The sequence below is a fragment of the Monodon monoceros genome, unplaced genomic scaffold, assembly GCF_005190385.1.
Source record: "Monodon monoceros isolate NGI ecotype Baffin Bay Population unplaced genomic scaffold, NGI_Narwhal_1 Super_Scaffold_11, whole genome shotgun sequence".
NCBI classification, from domain to species: domain Eukaryota; kingdom Metazoa; phylum Chordata; class Mammalia; order Artiodactyla; family Monodontidae; genus Monodon; species Monodon monoceros.
In genome coordinates, this window is record NW_021703767.1 from 72,209,011 (window position 1) to 72,227,362 (window position 18,352).

At 35.7% G+C, this 18,352-nt stretch overlaps 1 protein-coding gene across 2 annotated transcripts in view; it reads left to right on the forward strand.

Annotated features, from left to right (window-relative positions):
• SENP5 (SUMO specific peptidase 5) overlaps positions 1–18,158 on the forward strand; it is a 37,859-nt gene extending 19,701 nt beyond the window's left edge. The window contains exons 3-10 of one of the 2 annotated variants that reach the window (XM_029214343.1): positions 1,023–1,128; positions 1,287–1,425; positions 1,691–1,738; positions 3,662–3,739; positions 12,469–12,606; positions 15,261–15,344; positions 16,817–16,867; positions 17,734–18,158. In XM_029214343.1, coding sequence (XP_029070176.1) covers positions 1,023–1,128; positions 1,287–1,425; positions 1,691–1,738; positions 3,662–3,739; positions 12,469–12,606; positions 15,261–15,344; positions 16,817–16,867; positions 17,734–17,844 — 755 coding nt within the window. In that variant the 3' untranslated portion in view covers positions 17,845–18,158. The remainder of the gene's footprint in view (positions 1–1,022; positions 1,129–1,286; positions 1,426–1,690; positions 1,739–3,661; positions 3,740–12,468; positions 12,607–15,260; positions 15,345–16,816; positions 16,868–17,733) is intronic. The other variant, XM_029214344.1, reaches the window with a different exon arrangement.
• Positions 18,159–18,352: the final 194 nt, after the last annotated feature.

An 18,352-nucleotide genomic window follows, 5' to 3' on the forward strand; every position in this document is an offset into this window, starting at 1 on the left:
GATACTTAGCAGAGGCCATTCTTGAAGTTAGAAAGGGGGCTGGGTAAAATAAGTGGCTAACAGTCCTCATTTTTTCCATCTTAACTCGGTGGACTTAACTGTCAGACCGATGGTTAGCCAGACTGTTGTTCTCCCCACTCCCCACTCAGTGGATAGCCTAAGTCATATCTCCACTTCTGTGAGCCTCTAAGCCTTCCCTCAGCTTCTTTGTAGTTACTTAGAAATAATGGCCTGGTTTTATTTCCTAGCGTATTTTTAGGTATATTTCTTCAGTGGATCCTCTTGGAAACCATTAAAATGCATATACCTATTACTTAAGTTGATGTAAAGACTAGCCTGTATCCTGGTCAAGAAGTCATTCTTTAATTCTGTTTCCTCTTTTAAAACATGCCTCACCAGCTGTTACCCAGTTAAGCTCACTTCATAGGGTTAAGCTCACTTCATAGGGTTTAACTCACCTCATAGGGTTATGCAGTATCATGAGTATTAAAATAACTATCAAATTGTATATTTAAAATGCCTTAGTATATGTCCCTTGTTATGAGATGTGAAATTTCACACCTTTATCAAATAATAAATACAATGACAGTGATCTCAACAATTCTAATTGTGATTTTAAAAAAGATAATTTCTTCAGTTACTAAATGTGATAGACACATTTAACTAGGTGATTAAACCCTTTAGGTTTTACCTTTGGGAGATAGGATTCTTCTCCAAGGTTAAGATACTGAAAAATGTCAGTCTTTAGTTTCAGCTATCCATTTTCTAACAATGCATCAGTAGCTTAAAAATCCAATGTGAAATGATGCCTTAGAGCATTTCTCTCTAGATTGGAATGGTGAGGGCCTGATCCATTTAAGTTTTTTTTACAAAGTATAACTTTTAAAAGATTTCTTTTTATAATGCATTTAGTAATGTAGGTTAAATGTATGTTAAGTGTTGTGTATAAGTTAAGTAATGGGATGGTGACTTTGCTGAAAATGGCTTTTCCATCTTAAATTTTCTTTCTTCCTTTATTTAAGGATTCCTAGATGAGGTTATGAAGAAGTATGGCAGTTTGGTCCCACTCAGTGAAAAAGATGTCCTTGGAAGATTAAAAGATGTCTTTAATGAAGACTTTTCTAATAGGTTTGTCAATGATGCTTAAGTTAAGCCATTGAAAAGAAAATTATTGGCTTATATGACTTTTCTCTTGATTTAAAAAAAAAGGATACTTAGCAGTAAACTGAGTTGAACTTTTGTTTCGTGGTTTTTTTTTTTTTACTTTCAAAATATTTCTGTTTCAGAAAACCTTTTATCAATAGGGAGATAACAAACTATCGGGCCAGACATCAAAAATGCAACTTCCGCATCTTCTACAATAAGCACATGCTGGATATGGATGATCTGGCAACCCTGGATGGTCAGAATTGGCTGAATGACCAGGTTAGTGTATTGTATATTCTCAGCATGGAAGTTGCAGAGGATGTTGGACAATAAAATGTAATTAATAACCTCTAGGTTGGCCTCACAATTATCTTTTGGAATCAAGGATTCTTTATTCCTTACTGAAGTGACTCATTCACTAACCCAGTACAGTATTGGAAAGGTTTGATTACTGTTAGCAGTAGCAATATGTTATTCATTCTGAGTGGATGTTCTGAATTGCATAGGGTTATTAGTAAGCTGGTTTTATGTTGACTTTTTATAGGTCATTAATATGTACGGTGAGCTGATAATGGATGCAGTCCCAGACAAAGTAAGTGAAAACTTTCTCTTTAGGAGAAAGAATCCTTGTGTATTAAAGGAAGAAGCTTTTTTTTTTTTAACTTTATGTAATTATTGGATATTTCTTAGATTTTTAAAAGGAGATTTTTGTCTTGATATGTGCTAGGATTGCGCATAAGGTCTATAAAATCATTTCAGCATAAGAAAGTCATGATGCCAGTATTTTCCTGCTTATTTATTTCAGAATGGGTGTGTTTTTTGATATCTTGAAGAGGCTTTTTTTTTATTTAGTGGGTAGATGCACAAAAAGGACTATTTGCTTTGAATTTTTAAATTTAACTTTAAAAAACTTTAACTTAATGTATTACTCCCTTTAAAAATGTAGTAAAGTAGTATTCATCTTCACTTTTTCTTGGATTAATCTTTGATACTCAGTTTAAATACAAACTAACCCCCCTTAAACTCTAAAATTCCCTCAAGAGCTTAGTTACTATTTTTTAAAATTTAATATATTAAATTTTCTTTCTGAGTACTCACATTGCCTGATGGGGAGGCTTCAATTTCAAGCAAAACCTTTCCAAGTACTTTATAAACTTTTATAAATCTAATAATTTAAACAGGTAAATATAATGAATCTCAGATTCCAACACTTTATTAATAAAGACAAAATGTCATAACTTTCCACTTAAAATCAAAAATCTGTTATACATTTTAAATTGGTATCATGAAGCTAATCTGTCAGATTCTCTATTTTGTCAAATTCTCTTAATCATCAGAAATCTAAACATACACCTGTATGTTTAGATTTAAACACCAGATGATTTTTAACATACAAGTATTAATTTCAAGAGTATAATTTCCCTTCATTACCACTACATTTAATTCTAAACCTTCATTGGATGAAAAGGACACTTAACCAAGGCCGTCGTTCTCAAAGTACAGTCCCCAAACCAGCAGCATCAGCATCACCTGGGAATTTACTAGGAATGCAGAGTTTTGGATCCAACCGACACCTACTAAATCAGAAACTGGAGGTGGAGCTCAGCAGTGTGTGTTTTAACAAGCCCTGCAGATTCTGAAGGACTCAAAGTTTGAGGATTACTGTCTAGAGATAGCTACTACAAGCCTTTTTTATTAATATCTTAAACTGTGTGATTCTCAAAACCAATGTGCATCAGAATCCTCAGAAACCAGATTGCTGAGCCCTGCCCTCATAGTTTCTGTTTTAGTAGGACTGGAGTGGGGCCGGAGAATTTCCCTTTTAACAAGTTCCCAGGTGATGCTGATACTGCTGGTCTGATGACCACACCCTGAGAACCTCAGCACTAAGGGAACAGTTTTATCATCTCAAGTGAGTCAAAGTTAGAGTGAACACTTTAAGACCGTAGTACGTTTACCGTCTCAGGTGAGCTGATACTCGTTTATAAGCCAGAATTTTGAAAAAGCCAAGGATGCAGGACATGATGCTACATACGACTAGGGTAATTTTTTCAGTGCTAGAAATGATCATGCTAAAGCCTTTTTATAGTTGTTATGACTATAGGAGTCTCCAAGTCCACATCCTTCAGATAGTGTTAGTTTTGTACTCCACATCCCTTGAGTTCAAAGTAATTGTTACCTGATTCTTTCATAGCCTGTTTCAACTTTATCACCTGATTTGACGAGATTTATCAGGTTGCTTCTTTTCTTGATTGGATTCAGGTAATTTATTTACTGCCCCATTCCAGTTCTGACTATAGACCAACCACATCTGTGAGGTCATCCTAATGAAAATTTGAAACAGTCTTCTTTGAACTGGTTAATGTATGTTTTGGTCATTATTTTTAAGAAGAAACTTTTCCTCATTTTTTGGTCCATCTTACATTCAGGGATTTTAAAATTTCCATTTTCTTGTGAAGTTAAGTCTTGGCACAGCTTAATATAATCTGAGTGCTTGTATTTGATGTCTTTCTAGGTTCACTTCTTCAACAGCTTTTTTCATAGACAGCTGGTAACCAAAGGATATAATGGAGTAAAAAGATGGACTAAAAAGGTATTCTCTTTATTTCTTTTTTTTTAATTTCTTTTTTATTCTAAATTTGAAATGCAGATGATAAGCCACTTTGAGTGGAGGGATAACTTTATTGCCAATTATGATGTTAATTAGAAACAGGCTTTTTAATGTAAGTTTTTTATTGTTTCTTTTGAATCCTTTTTATTTTTTATCATCATCATTTGATTATGTTTAGTTTTTAATTTTATTTATTTTTATAGATCTTTATTGGAGTATAATTGCTTCACAATACTGTGTTAGTTTCTGTTGTACAACAAAGTGAATCAGCCATATGCATACATATATCCCCATATCCCCTCCCTCTTGAGCCTCCCTCCTACCCTCCGTATCCCACCCCCTAGGTCATCGCAAAGGAATCTTTTTGCTTGAAAGACAAGACACTAGTAAAATTCTTGAGTCTATCCAGTTCATTGGAATCTGCTATAACAGAAAGCACTGGATTGGAAGTTCATGGTTCTGACATTGCTATTAGCTTGCTGTACAACTTAGATAAGACACTTAATTTGGGCTTCAGATTGCTTATTTATAAAACAAAATGATAAATTAGAGCAATCCCTAAGGTACTTTCCAACCTTAATTTCTCTCAGTATTCATTGACTGTCAGAAACGTTATTTTAAAAGCCTATTTATATACTATTTTTGATATTTTGAAATTACCAACAAGTTCAAAATTCACAGTCATAAGTCTAGAGATACTGTAACTTTTCACTTTTTATACTGGATGGGCTAGAGTAATTAGGAGTAAGTCTTGTCTTACGTAGTTGTGGGTGGAAATAATTTTTTGCAAAGTACAAACACCTGATTGAACATTGCTATATAGGTAATATGTTCAAGGCATCATCAGTAGTGACAAGATAAACTATATGTGGTTGAAGAGTGCACATCTGGGGAAATAGATATAATGAACTCAGGATTCAGACCTGGGTTCAGATCCTTCCCCCCCGCCACACACACACACTGTATTTTATTTTTACAAGAGATAAATAGACTGACACCAAGCATTGTAAATTGGATGACCACAACAAAAGCAACAATGATTGCAATTACCAAACACGAAACACACTCATACTATGTCATAATATTGACATTCAGTCCAGTAATCCTCCACTGTAACAGCTCCTTTACTTTGCAGTGAAAATTGATTTGTGTATTTTTTGCCCCTGAGTCCTTTGGGACTTTTTTTTTTATTCAAACAAAGTCACAAAAATTATAATCATCCTCATCAGTTCACTCAGTCCCATGTAATTAATTTTTTTTATCTTGATCTTTTGTTAGCAGTTTTATGAGTTCATCAGTTTTCCATTAGAGCTCTGAAAATGCTCATTCATTCAGTTCAGCAGTATAGTCAGTGACCAGAAACCTGTAGTTGTCAGAGTCTTTTCCATGAATTCCTTGAAGATGAAAGAAACCCTTTTATAGGAGCGTATTTGCAAAAGCATCAGAGTACATCCAGAACTGTCTGTAAATGACAGAAGAGTTAAAAATGACCACGGTTAAAGATTTGATGAAAGTTCATAATAATGCAATTGACAAGGAAATTTAGTTATTTCTGAGATATACATTTTAAAGTAGTAACTAGAATTATGACTTACAACATTATACCGGAACATATAAGATTTTTGGGGTTCAGATCCTGGTTCAGCCACTTAACTGGTTGTAAGACCTTGGGTGAATTACTTAATTCCTTTAATCTTTAGTTTCATCATCTATAAAATAGGAATATCAGTTTTATTTATCTTGTGAGGATTAAATGAGATAATGCATGTAAACCACTAAGCACATGATAAACACATTAAGTGGTCATCATTTTTATATTGTGATGGTAGAAGCATGGGAGAAGACTAGTGTAGCTGGAATGCAGAGCAAAGAAGAGAGTGACATAAAGTGATCTGATGCAGAGATCAGGGTCTGGAGGTCTGTGTTTTGAATTTTATCCTAAATGCGTAAGAATCTATTGAAGGGTTGTAGGTGACGACATCCAATTTTTGTAGTCTGCTCTAGTGGCACTGAAGAAGATGGACAAGTGTGGGAGCAGAGTTGATGTGGGTAGAACAGGAGGCCACTGCAGATTGATGATACTTTAGATTAGAATGGTAGAGATGGAAGATGTACACAAATATGAGTGTGACCTAGGGAGTAAAATAACAGAACTTGGTGATGAGTAGGTTATGGGAATGAAGGAGAAAGAAGTGTGAAAGATGACTTCTGAGTATGTGGCTTGTGCCACTGGATGGGCTGTGGTGGTGTTTATATTAGAAAAATTGAGGACAACTAATTAGTAGGGGATTGGTCAAATTAAAACTGTACATACATATAATAGGATGCCACTTAACCAGGAAAAGTTACATAGCTGAGGAAAGATGATCATATGTAGTATGGATTAGAGAAAGGTTAGACAGGTATACCTTGGAGATATTGTAGGTTTGGTTCCAGACCACCACAATAAAGTGAGTACTGCAATAAAGTGAGTCACTGGATTTTTTGGTTTCCCAGTGCGTATAAAAGTTATGTTTACACTATATTGTAGTCCCTTATGTTTGCAATAGCATTATGTCTAAAAAAATAATGTGCATACCTTAATTAAAAATACTTTTTTGCTAAAAAAATGCTAACCATCCCCTTAGCCTTCAGTGAGTTGTAGCAGTAATGTCAAAGATCATTGATCACAGATAACCATAACAAATAAAATAATAAAAAAAAATTTGAAATATTGCAAGAATTACCAAAATGTGACACAGAGACATGAAGTAAACAAATGTTGTTGGAAAAGTGGTGCCAATAGACTATCTATGCAGGGTTGCCATAAACCTTCAATTTATAAAAAATGCAGTATCTGCAAAGTACAGTAAAACAAGGTATGCCTTGTAAATAGCATGGAAAAATATATACCCATGGGAGAATTCCTGAATAATAAACAACATGAGAATGAAGGAATAAAGTCAAGTATAAATATGTGAGTCATTTCATTAAATAGAATAAATTAAATTGTTCCATCCTCTGGACCCTCTCAGACTGGGTTAAATCAGAAAATCCAGCTATATGCTGTGTATAAGAAGTAAACATAAAATAATATGAAAAAGCTTGAAAGTAAAGTGACAGGTAAAGAGGTACTAGGCAAATGCAAACCAGAAGAAAGGAGTGGCAAGCAAAAAGGAGGAATAGCAGTATTAACAGCAGATGTGGTAGAATTTAAGGTGAAAAGTACACTACACTGTATGATAAAACTTCAATACATAGGAGATATAACAATGATTACAAAAGCTAGGAGACCTTGGTAAATAGTGATAATGGGAGACCTCTTTCATAGTTGGACAAATCTAGTAGATAAAAAATAAGATCATAAATAAAAAATAATACAACCAGTGCTTTTGGTTTAATAGATATATACTAGATCTTTATACCCCTCAAAAAGAGAATATACATTTATTCCTGTATCTAAGGAACATTTGTAAAAAATTGACCATGTACTTGGCCACAAAGAAAATTATTACACTATTCCTTAACCACAGTTCAGTTAAATTAAAAATAAATATTAAAAGATGACTAAAAAAACTTAATTAAAAAATTGCACTAGATATAAACCCTTGATATGACCCCTGGGTCTAAAAGAAAATAAAAAATGAAATTATATACAAACTGTCTAGAAAAGGATAGAAAGGGGAACACATCTTACCAACCACTATGGAACATAATGAAAGCTGTTTTGAGGAAAAAATAATGACCATAAATGCATTATTATTAAAGAACAAATGAAAGAAGAATTAAGTACTCACTAAATTAGACTACATTAATATAAATTACAGAACGACCAAGGATTTGAATGCAACAAGACAGTGAAACAGTGGAAGTACAAAGGAAATCCATAGCAGAACTTTAAAAAAATAATCTCAGAGTAGCAAAGTCCATTCTGTGTACAACTTAAAGCTCAGATGACATTAAAAAAAAAAAAAAGAATTAATTACCTAAAAGGACAAACAGTAAACTGGGAAAAAATATTTGCAATTCAAATCACAGAACTAATTTTTTAAATATATAAAGTGCTTCTACACATCAATAAGAAAAAGACCTCACCAACTCAATAGAAAAATGGGTGAATGATAAGAATGAAAAGTTTTGGGACTTCCCTGGTGGCGCAGTGATTAAGAATCCACCTGCCAATGCAGGGGACACAGGTTCGATCCCTGGTCCAGGAAGATCCCACATGCTGCGGGGCAGCTATGCCCGTGTGCCACAACTACGGAGCTTGCGCTCTAGAGCCCGCAAGCCACAACTACTGAGCCCACATGCTGCAGTTACTGAAGCTTGCGTGCCTAGAACCCGTGCTACTCAACAAGAGAAGCCACTGCAGTGAGAAGCCCGCACACTGCAATGAAGAGTAGCCCCTGCTCGCCGCAACTACAGAAAGCCCGCGTGCAGCAATGAAGACCCAACACAGCCAAAAATAGATAAATAAATTAATTTTTTAAAAAAATGAAAAGTTTTGTAGTAAAGTGCTTATTATTGAGTTCTGGTTGTAAGTCCTTTGTCAGATCTATACTTTTTTACTGCTTTCTCTCAGTCTGTGGCTTTTATACTTATTTCTTAAACAAGTGTGTTTTTTTTTTTTTTTTTGGCCACACCGTGAGGCATTTGGGATCTTAGTTCCCTGACCAGGGATTGAACCAGTGCCCCTTGCATTGGGAGTGTGGAGTCTTAACCACGGGACCGCCAGGGAAGTCCCTAAATATGTGTTTTGATGAATGGAGGTTTTTATTTTGATGCAATCTAATTTACCATACTTTTTTCTTTTATAGTTTTGCTTTCTGTATCCAGTCTAAAAAATACTTGCCTCATATGTTTTCTTCTAACAGCTTTATAGTTTTAGGTTTTACATTTACATCTCTGGTACATCTCAGTTTTTGTGTAAGATACAAAGTAGGGATCAAGGTTCTTTTTTTTTTTTTCCCCCTCCATTGGCATTTCCTGAAAAGGCTTCTCTTTCCCACTTTAATTGCTTTGGCATCTTTGTAGAAAGTCAGTGGACAACATATGTATGGGTCTGTTTCTGGACTTTATGTTTTCTTGCATCAATCTCTTTGCTTTTATGCTAATACCACACTGTCTTGATCACTTTATCTTTACAGTTTGTCTTAAAATCAGTGTAAGGGTCCAGCTTTAGCCTTTTTCCAGATTGCTTTGGCAATTCTAGGTTTTTTCATATAAATTTTAGAATCATTTTGTCAATCTCTACTTTTAAAAAACTTGCTGGATTATGATTGGGATTGTGTTTAATCTGTATGTTCATTTGGGTAGAATGGACATCTTAACGGTATTAAGTCTTCTAGCCCATGACATGGTATATTTTCCATTTATTTGGGTCTTTAATTTTTCTCAGCAATATTTTATAAATCTTAGTGTACAGGTCTTGCATGTATTTATTTATTTATTTACGTGGTTGCGCTGAGTCTTAGTTGCAGCAGGCGGGATCCTTAGTTGTGGCTCACCAGCTCCTTTAGTTGCAGCACTTGTGCTCCTTAGTTGCAACTTGCAGGCTCCTTAGTTGCAGCCGCTGGGCTCCTTAATTGTGGCATGTGAGCTCTTATTTTTTTTAATGTATCCCTAAGTGTTTCATATTGATGAAACTGCTAAAAACAATTTTTAAAACGTTATCTTCCAATTGTTTGCAGTTAGTATATAGAAATACAGTTGATTTCTGTAAATTGACCTTATATCCTGTGACTTGTCAGACTCACTGGTTTTAGGAGCTTTTTTGTAGATTCTGTGAGAATTTCATAGAAAGTCATGTCTGTAAGTAATGACTGTTTTATTTCTTCCTTTCCAAATTGTATGCCATCTTTTTCTGCTTTATTGCACTGGCTAGGACTTCTAGTACGTTGTTGAATAAAAGTAATGAGAGAGGACACCTTTGCCTTGTTCCTAATCTTAGGAGGAAAGCATTCAGTTTTTCACTACTGTTTATGATGTCAGTTGTAGGTTTTTTGTAGACGCTCTTTACCAGGTTAAGGAAATTCCCTCCTATTCTTAGTTTGCTGAGAGCTTTTAATCATAGATGGATGTTGAGTTTTATCAGATGCTTTTCCCTATATCTAAGGAGATGATCCTGTCTTTTCTCATCTTTATTCCTTTAATGGGACCCAAACTGAAGGAGCAGCACCTAATCTTCAGACATGTCAGTCTCAGGGCCACATGATGGCTCTTGAAGTTTCAGCTTGGTCATGAGATAAATTCATTTCTCTTTACAGTGAATCATATGACTACATTTTTCCCCCTGGAAGGGGCAGTGAAGCCACATGGTAATAGGTAGTTCTGTATAATCCTCTTACAGGGAGGACACCAAGTAATTGAGATCAGTGATACAACTGACCACACACATCATTCTTTTTTTTTTTTTTTTTGTCCCTCCTGCTGTAGCATATTCTTATTTTAGCATTTCTTATTTCATCATTTTGAACTATATTTTCTACAATTTTAAAGTACTTTATATATTTGAAGCTCTTTTCATCTCCAAAGCATTATATTTCATTTTTTCCTGTAGTTTTTGGCAATATACAACTTGTTACTGTTTCAGATATTTTTTTCTTAGAAATTTAAGTACTAACTTTGAATTAGATAAGTTCCCACTACTAGCTCTCCACTTTATTATGCAAATGAGAAACCAACTTTTTTAATACCTACAGAGAGGGCATAGTTCAGTGAGAAAGATTTTTGTAAACAATGCATTTTGAAAGTTCATCTTCTAATTCTACCTTATTAGCATGCCAAGCCCATGAGCCTCTCCCAGCTCTTTGCCATCTAGAGTAGATAACCCCCCATTTCTCCTGAAGCTAAATCCTCTGATAACTAGAGGGCTTTGTGCCTACCTTCTTGTTCATACACAAGTCTCAATACATAGTCTCAATACACACTCCACCTGACAAGTGAAACCTTTAACCTACACATGTTGAAGAAATGTGCTCCAAACTCAGCCTTGTTTAGACATTATCTCTCAATCCAAGAAAGCCTGTTAACAACCAGACTCTTCATCATCACATCCTCTATTTTTCTATCTTAGTCACTCCACACACATCATTCTTAATTACATATATGTAATAAGGTTGTGTGTGCGCGTGTGTGAACATTAATATATTAAAAAGAAGAAAAAGATCTGGAAAGACAAACTGAAGTATATCCTTTATCTGTATTTTGCAATTTTTATTTTAAAATTGATTTATAATTAAGAAAAAAGTTTCTTTTTGAGAAAAATGTAAATTTGGTCTCATTTAATGCTGTATTTTAAATATGATTTCTTGTTTTAGATACTCAGAATTTTTGAGCTGGAAAGGACCAATTGTATGTCCTATTTAGTATTTCCTGTCCACCTCACCTCTCAGGTTTATGGATACATAAACTGAAAAGCAGAAATGGTTTGTTACAAGGTCATGTAGACTGGTAGAAGATTCTTCTAGAACAGGACATTATCTGAATATCAGAAAGCAAAGAACGCTTGGGAAATAGTTTCTAAGAATCTAGTTTAAAGTAGCCCTGTAGGGACTTCCCTGGTGGCGCAGTGGTTGAGAACCCACCTGCCAGTGCAGGGGACACGGGTTCGATCCGTGATCCAGGAAGGTCCCACATGCCACAGAGCAACTAAGCCCATGCGCCACAACTACTGAGCCTGTGCTCTAGAGCCTGTGAGCCACAACTACTGAGCCCTCATGCTACAACTACTGAAGCCCTTGTGCCTAGAGCCTGTGCTCCGCAACAAGAAAAGCCATGGCAATGAGAAGCATGTGCACCGCAACGAAGACCCAACGCAGCCAAAAATAAAATAAGTAATTAAAGAAGAAAATAGCCCTGTAATCGTTTTAACCCAGGGAATCACTAAAATACAAAAAACGCCTGAGAAAAATCCATTCACTCTTTTACAAATGTTTATTGAGTACCTACTACTTTATCATCCAGTCCACAACTGGGATTTTGAGTGGTACAGTGAATGTTTCTAGATTTTTAAACGATATGTATTACGATATGAAGGGTGAGTGAGGATGTAAAGGACATGAAGAATTATCAAGGCTCTTTTTCTCAATTTCGACATCTGAGAGATTTGAGGTAGTGATAATAACAGCTAAGATTTATTGGCTACATATAATTTGCTAAGCACACTTTTGTGCATTTTACATTTATTGTCACTCTCAACAACTTCATAAGGTGGGTACTATTGTTATCTGTAGTTTATAATTGAGGAAATCAAGGCACAGAGAAGCTATGAAAATTGCCAAAGTCATCTGGCCAATAAGTGGCAGAGCTACAATTTGAACTTGACCAGACTTAACTTCAGAGCCTGTGATCATATTGCAAGGCTATGTTGTTTTCTAATACCACAATTCCTTCCTAAATAAGAATTGATTCTAGGTCAAATATGTATATAAGAAAATAAGTTAGGCTTAAAAATAAGGGGCTAAGTCATTTTAGGTAGTTAATAAACACAGGTTTAGCAGGTTAAATGGAAAACAGTGCTTTCTGTTATCTTCAGTTTTCTTGTTGTGTGTTTTAGCTTACTAGTTACAAACATGGGCTTTAGACTAAGATCTGGGTTCAGATTCTGGCTTCACCACTTCCTAGTTTTATGACCTTTGACAGGTCAAAGGTCAGTAAATGGAAGCTGCTGTTTGTTGTTGGTTTGGAAAGCCTGTGGTGATGGCTACATTTCTTTTTCTTTTCTTGATCAGGTGGATTTGTTTAAAAAGAGTCTTCTGTTGATTCCTATTCACCTGGAAGTCCACTGGTCTCTCATTACTGTGACACTCTCTAATCGAATTATTTCATTTTATGATTCCCAAGGCATTCATTTTAAGTTTTGTGTAGAGGTAAGTTAATATACTGCCCCCCCCTTTTTTTCCCCATTTATTTTGTGATTGACCAGATGGTATCTCAGCTCTAGGATAGAACAACAGAAGTCAGTACCACAGATGATCATTTTCTGTCATGTCATGTCAAAAATGTTGGCAGAGAAAAGGACAAGAGGAATCTCCAGGTGGGAAGAGGTAGCTGTCCACGATCTGGATCCCTCTCTGAGATACATGCCCTGTTTTGGATTTCATCAGATTTTTTTCTGTCTTTCCCTTAAAACTACATTTTGAATGTGGATAGAAATCATTTTCCTTGGTTTCTCTTAGAGCTAAAATTGGCTTGTATCTTCAAAATAACTTCTGTAGAGTGTATTATAGCCAAGAGAATCAGCTGGCAAAATATTAGAGTTCAGTTAATAAGAGTTCAATAAGATGGTGGGATACAAAGCAAGAAAAATCAGTATGTTTCCTGATTCTCCCGCACAGTTAGAAAATGTAAATGAAAACAGAAAGATTCCATTTTCAAAAGTAGCAAAGACATGAATTACCCAGGAGTATACCCTAACAAAAAATGGGGACATTCTTTGAGATGAAGACTCTAAAGTATTTAAAGGAAATTTGAATAGATGGGAAGACAGGCACACTCAGTATCGGAAGGAGATTAATTCTCCCTAAACTAATATAAACTAATTTCTGTCCTAATCAGTTTCCCAGGAGGATTTTGAATGAAACCTGATAAGCTCATCCTAGAATTCATATTGCAAAATTCATGTGCATGAACAGCTAAAATAGTTTTGAAGTAGATCAAAACTGAACAAAGGAATATTTGGTCTACTAGATGTCAAACCATATCACAAAGTTTTGAAAATTAAAGCTATTTTAATTATATTGGTTTAGGAATAGACAAGTGGATTGGTGGAACAGCATAGAGAATCTAGAAGTAGCTCATGTATATGTGGGAACTTAGTATATAATAAAGTTGGGGACGGACAGGCTATTCGATATATGCCATTGGGAAAATTAGCTCTCTATTTGGAAAAGTAAAATACAGGTTCTGTTTCATACTATTTATAAGAACAAATTCCAGATGGAATAATGACCTAAATATAAAACACGAAGAGTGTGGAAGGTCTTATACAGAACCAAAAAAAGCAAAAGACATAAAGGAACAGATTGATAAATTTGACCATGTCATCATTTAAAACTTCTGTCTGTCATAAAGTTAAAAGGGATAGATTTGGAGAAAATGTTTGTGACATAGATAATAGTCACTATCCAGAATATAAAAAGAACTACAAATGAATAAGAAAAAGAAGGATCTAATAGAAAGGGACAAAGGATAAAATAAGTGATTTTTAGGAAAAATGCAAATAGCCATTAAACACATGGAGAGATGCTCAGCCTCACCAGAAATATGGGAAATGCAAATTAAAACTACCTCAGGGTTCCATTTTTTTGCCTATTATGTTAGGAAAAGTTTGATGTTACTAAAGTGGGTGTAAGAAACAGGCATTCTCAATTTCTGGTGGAGTGTATAAATTGATACAGCCCCTTGGGGAACAATTGCAATTCTAAGTGCCTTATAAATTAAAAAGACACATATCCTATTACATACCAGTTCTGTTTCTTGGTATATACTACATAAAAATACTTGTATATGCACACAAGAATGGGGCATACACCAGGATGTTCATTGCAGCATTACTGATAATAGTGAAAAGTCAAAACAACCTAAATTTAGCTCTACTAACAGACTAGCTAAATACATACATACACTGTAGTATATTCACAATATTAAACTGACCATAGCAGTTAAAAAGAATATAGTAGATCTTTGTGTCCTAACGTGGAAAGATCTCCAAGACATACTGAGTTTGGAAAAGCAAGTTGCAGAATGATACTATATATGGAAAGAAAATACGAATATGCAGATACGTGTATGTGTGTATGTATGTATGTATGTATATACAGACACATACTTGTATCTCTACATGTACATACATACTTCTGCTCCACCTTCAGGGGGTTAATTCATGTAACCTCTGACTTCACCCTTAGAAAAGATAGGCAGAGAAAGATACACAAAGAGGTGGAGGGCATAAGGGAAAATTAGGAACTTCAGTAGGCTTCATCTTGGTAGAGATTTCAGCAGTGGACTTGACTGTATTTAGTATCCAGGATGGGTTTTAAGTATCACTTTCTAGAAGCTGAATGATACTTTTACCTGCAGCCCTCAAAAACATGGAGTATATCTAAGGCTAGAATGTTTAAATTTCATTTCAGTTATTAATGATTTCTGCCATGGGTTCCTTCCCTTTGTTGGGCATTGGCAGTAATTAAGGCTTTCTTTTTGTTTTGCCAGTATTTATTTAAGTTTCAAATTCAGCAAGTTGACTTACTCCTGCAAAAGGCTGACCATCTCATAAAAAGATCTAATTAAAGCATATACCAGTGTCCACAGTCTAAGTGCATACAGTACAGAAGGTCTGAGTCCTTCACTCTATAAATTGAAAAAGGTCTGAAATCAAGTTCCAGCTTTAAACTCTTTAATGCATACTCTGCCCAGTGGTGGGGCCACAGCCTCCTCCTTTGCTTCTGTCTGCTGCGGGCAGGTTCCATTTTTCACCAACTGATGGAACACAGCATCTGTGTTGTGGTTTCTTTTTAACCAGAATATAAGAAAGTATTTGCTGACTGAAGCCAGAGAAAAAAATAGACCTGAATTTCTTCAGGGTTGGCAGACTGCTGTTACCAAGGTAAGTAAGTGATAAAAATGAAAACCCAGGCATGTCAAGGGGCTGGAATTGTCTAAGGGGTGGGTGTCTTTAAAAGCACATGAAGACTGATCATGAAGATACCAATAGAGAGCCTAGAGGCTGCAGGGAGGCAGCTCAGAGTAAACCTCAGTTCAGTATTCATCACCTGGCTGCCCAATTTCCCACTGCCTGCTGGGGCAAATAAATTCAGTCATTTCATCCTGGGGGCAGCTGCTGATGATATAGTTGCTCTGTTGAAAAAAAGGAAAAAAAAATTTTTTTGGTGGCACCTGCCTCTTGCCTCATGGCTCTTATTTCCAGATGACTCATGTAGACCCAGAGAAATACTGACATGACTATTTGGATTCACTAAGGGAGCAAGTGTACTGGGCTGCTTTCCAGGCATTTGGGGAAGACAAGTGGCCTGAGTGCTTCAGTCTGAACAGTCTAGAAGCAGCACTATGTTTGGCCATAGACATAAAAGCTGTATGCGGGGCAGAGTGAGCAGGCCTAGCCTCTTAACCCTGTCACAAATATCAGTGTCTTCCGTTTTATGGGCACTGCTTTGTTTTCAGTGTTTTTCTATGTATGATCTCATTTGATCCTTATAATCTGTGAGGTAGGCAGGTCATTTAGGGATAAGCAGCTCTTTATTGTAGATGAGAAAGCTGAATCCTATGTGTGAACTTCCCCAAAGGCCATCAAAACTATTGACAGAGTGAAGTCTTTGAACTCAGGTCTATCCAGATCAAAGACACTGTTAAAAAGGCAGGGTCTTGATATAAACCTTTAACCCAAACCCAAAGGGACAAGGCTTATTTGTTTATCCTTGAACTGTACTATATGCTAACTTCTAAACTTATGTTTTGTATTTTAAATAACCTAGTATATTAGTTCAAACCAGAACTGAACTTGTGAATATTCTGAATTTACCCAGTAGTATATCCAGGTATTCTAAATTTAATCAGGATCTTTCATATTCCAACACTTGAGGCAGAGTACAGTAACCAGTTCTTTGGAAAACATACTGCTTACCTTTACCATGTCTTTAAAAGAATAGGACAGAGTTGTGAAATATGAGATGAAAAGGGAAGACTGCCAATCAGCATTGTTACTACGTATTCAGAGTCCAGGCCATGCGCTGCGTTCTCTGATCCACAATTCCATTTTGATTCCATTGTCAGTGAATTGATAGCAAAACTAATTATCCAAATGGAAGTTTTAAAATAGGATTTTATTTGATTTCCCACTTCTCATTTAGGCAAAATGTTCTAATTTGTGGTTGATTGATAGCTCTTTTCATGGCCAGATGCCTCCATAAACTCAAACACTTTGAATACCAGAGGTACACACCAGCTGTCTTGGATACAGACAAGTTTCCTGTCTCGCTCATTTTTCCATAAAAACAGCTTTTCTTATCTGAAGAGGAATACTTGGTTTTATTTTAATGATCGTTTTGTTTTTCCCCGTAGTGTATTCCACAACAGAAAAATGACAGTGACTGTGGAGTATTTGTGCTCCAGGTAAAGAAATAGTTTTTTCAGTATTTACAATTTATAAATTAAATTTATTGGGTTTAGGGAGAAGTGGGATCCCTCTGATGTATACAGGTACTAGGTACAGATAACAGAACACTTTTCCTCCCAACCCTCCTTTGTTGTTGGGAAGCAGTAGTTCTGCATTTTCATATATTATCATTAGGAAGAATCACCTTCTAAGGCTGAAGATGAATAATTGGTATCATCCATGTCTTATCAGAGGCTATTGGTAAGCCACATTGGAGACTGATGTGAATTTGTCTGTTTCATAGACCCTTGGCATTGGTAGTATTAACTATATTTTTCTAACCATTGGTAGGTGGTCTTTAACCACAGAGTAAAACCTAATTAGATTTTAAATAAGGGCCACATTTAAACACTGTGCTTTCTCATGCTGTAGATCTTAGGTCTCAGAGGGCTATTGAAAAAGTTGTTATACATTTATGAAGGAAATTATAGTACATAATCCATGAATTTAGAGATTTCCGAAGATCTTGGAAGATGGGCTCACTCATATGACTCACGTTTGTAAACAAATTCAAGTTCTCTCTTAAAGGCCATGTTAGGTCTGGCTGCATTCTCAGCAGATTTCACCTTTAGAAGAACTGGAGCCCCTTCATTGGTTTTGCTTTTCACAGTATTGAGTGGGGAGGGAGGGAGAATCCCAAGACATATACTTGCCTGGAAAATTGACTATAATTTGGAGGTAAATGTTTTAAAACAGTTTTACGAGTTTAAACAAACTTTAACATTTGCCTTAGACCCTATTCTATTAGGTCTGCATCTAGTAAAATACATTAGGCTGGTACATAACTCCACGTGCCACTTAAGTGTTTCTGGGACCTTTGCAGTACTGCAAGTGCCTCGCCTTAGAGCAGCCTTTCCAGTTTTCCCAAGAAGACATGCCCCGAGTGCGGAAGAGGATTTACAAGGAGCTGTGTGAGTGCCGGCTCATGGACTGAAACTCAGCAGGGACTCTGGGAAGTCTGACCAAGTTGGAGCAGATGGTTTGTTACTTGAATCTCCAAACACTTATTTGAATTTTTACAGATATTTCAGATCAGTGGTGTTTGGCCACTGTTGTTACCTCAAATTTATTTTCTGCCCTTACTCATTTCCCTAGTTACTATGTACTATTTTTTAATGTTCAGTTTGGTTTCATTTTTAATTTTATGGATTCTGTGTGTGTGTGTCCCCCCCATATTTAATATTTATTATCCAAACGCATGCATATAGACAGAGCATGCAGTGCAGAGTATTAAAAAAAAAAGCCTAGTAGATTTGGTGCAGCTTTTGAAACTTAGTTAGATGTGAACTGAATACAGGTTTAAATTTTAATTCCAGAACCTAAAAATGCAGGATGTTTTTGATACAACGTAACTCTGAGAATAGTAGATGTTCCCTGGGGCATAAAGGGTAGCTAGAAGGGGTTTCAGACAAAGCCAGTCCTGTTTTATTTTTACCAGCAGC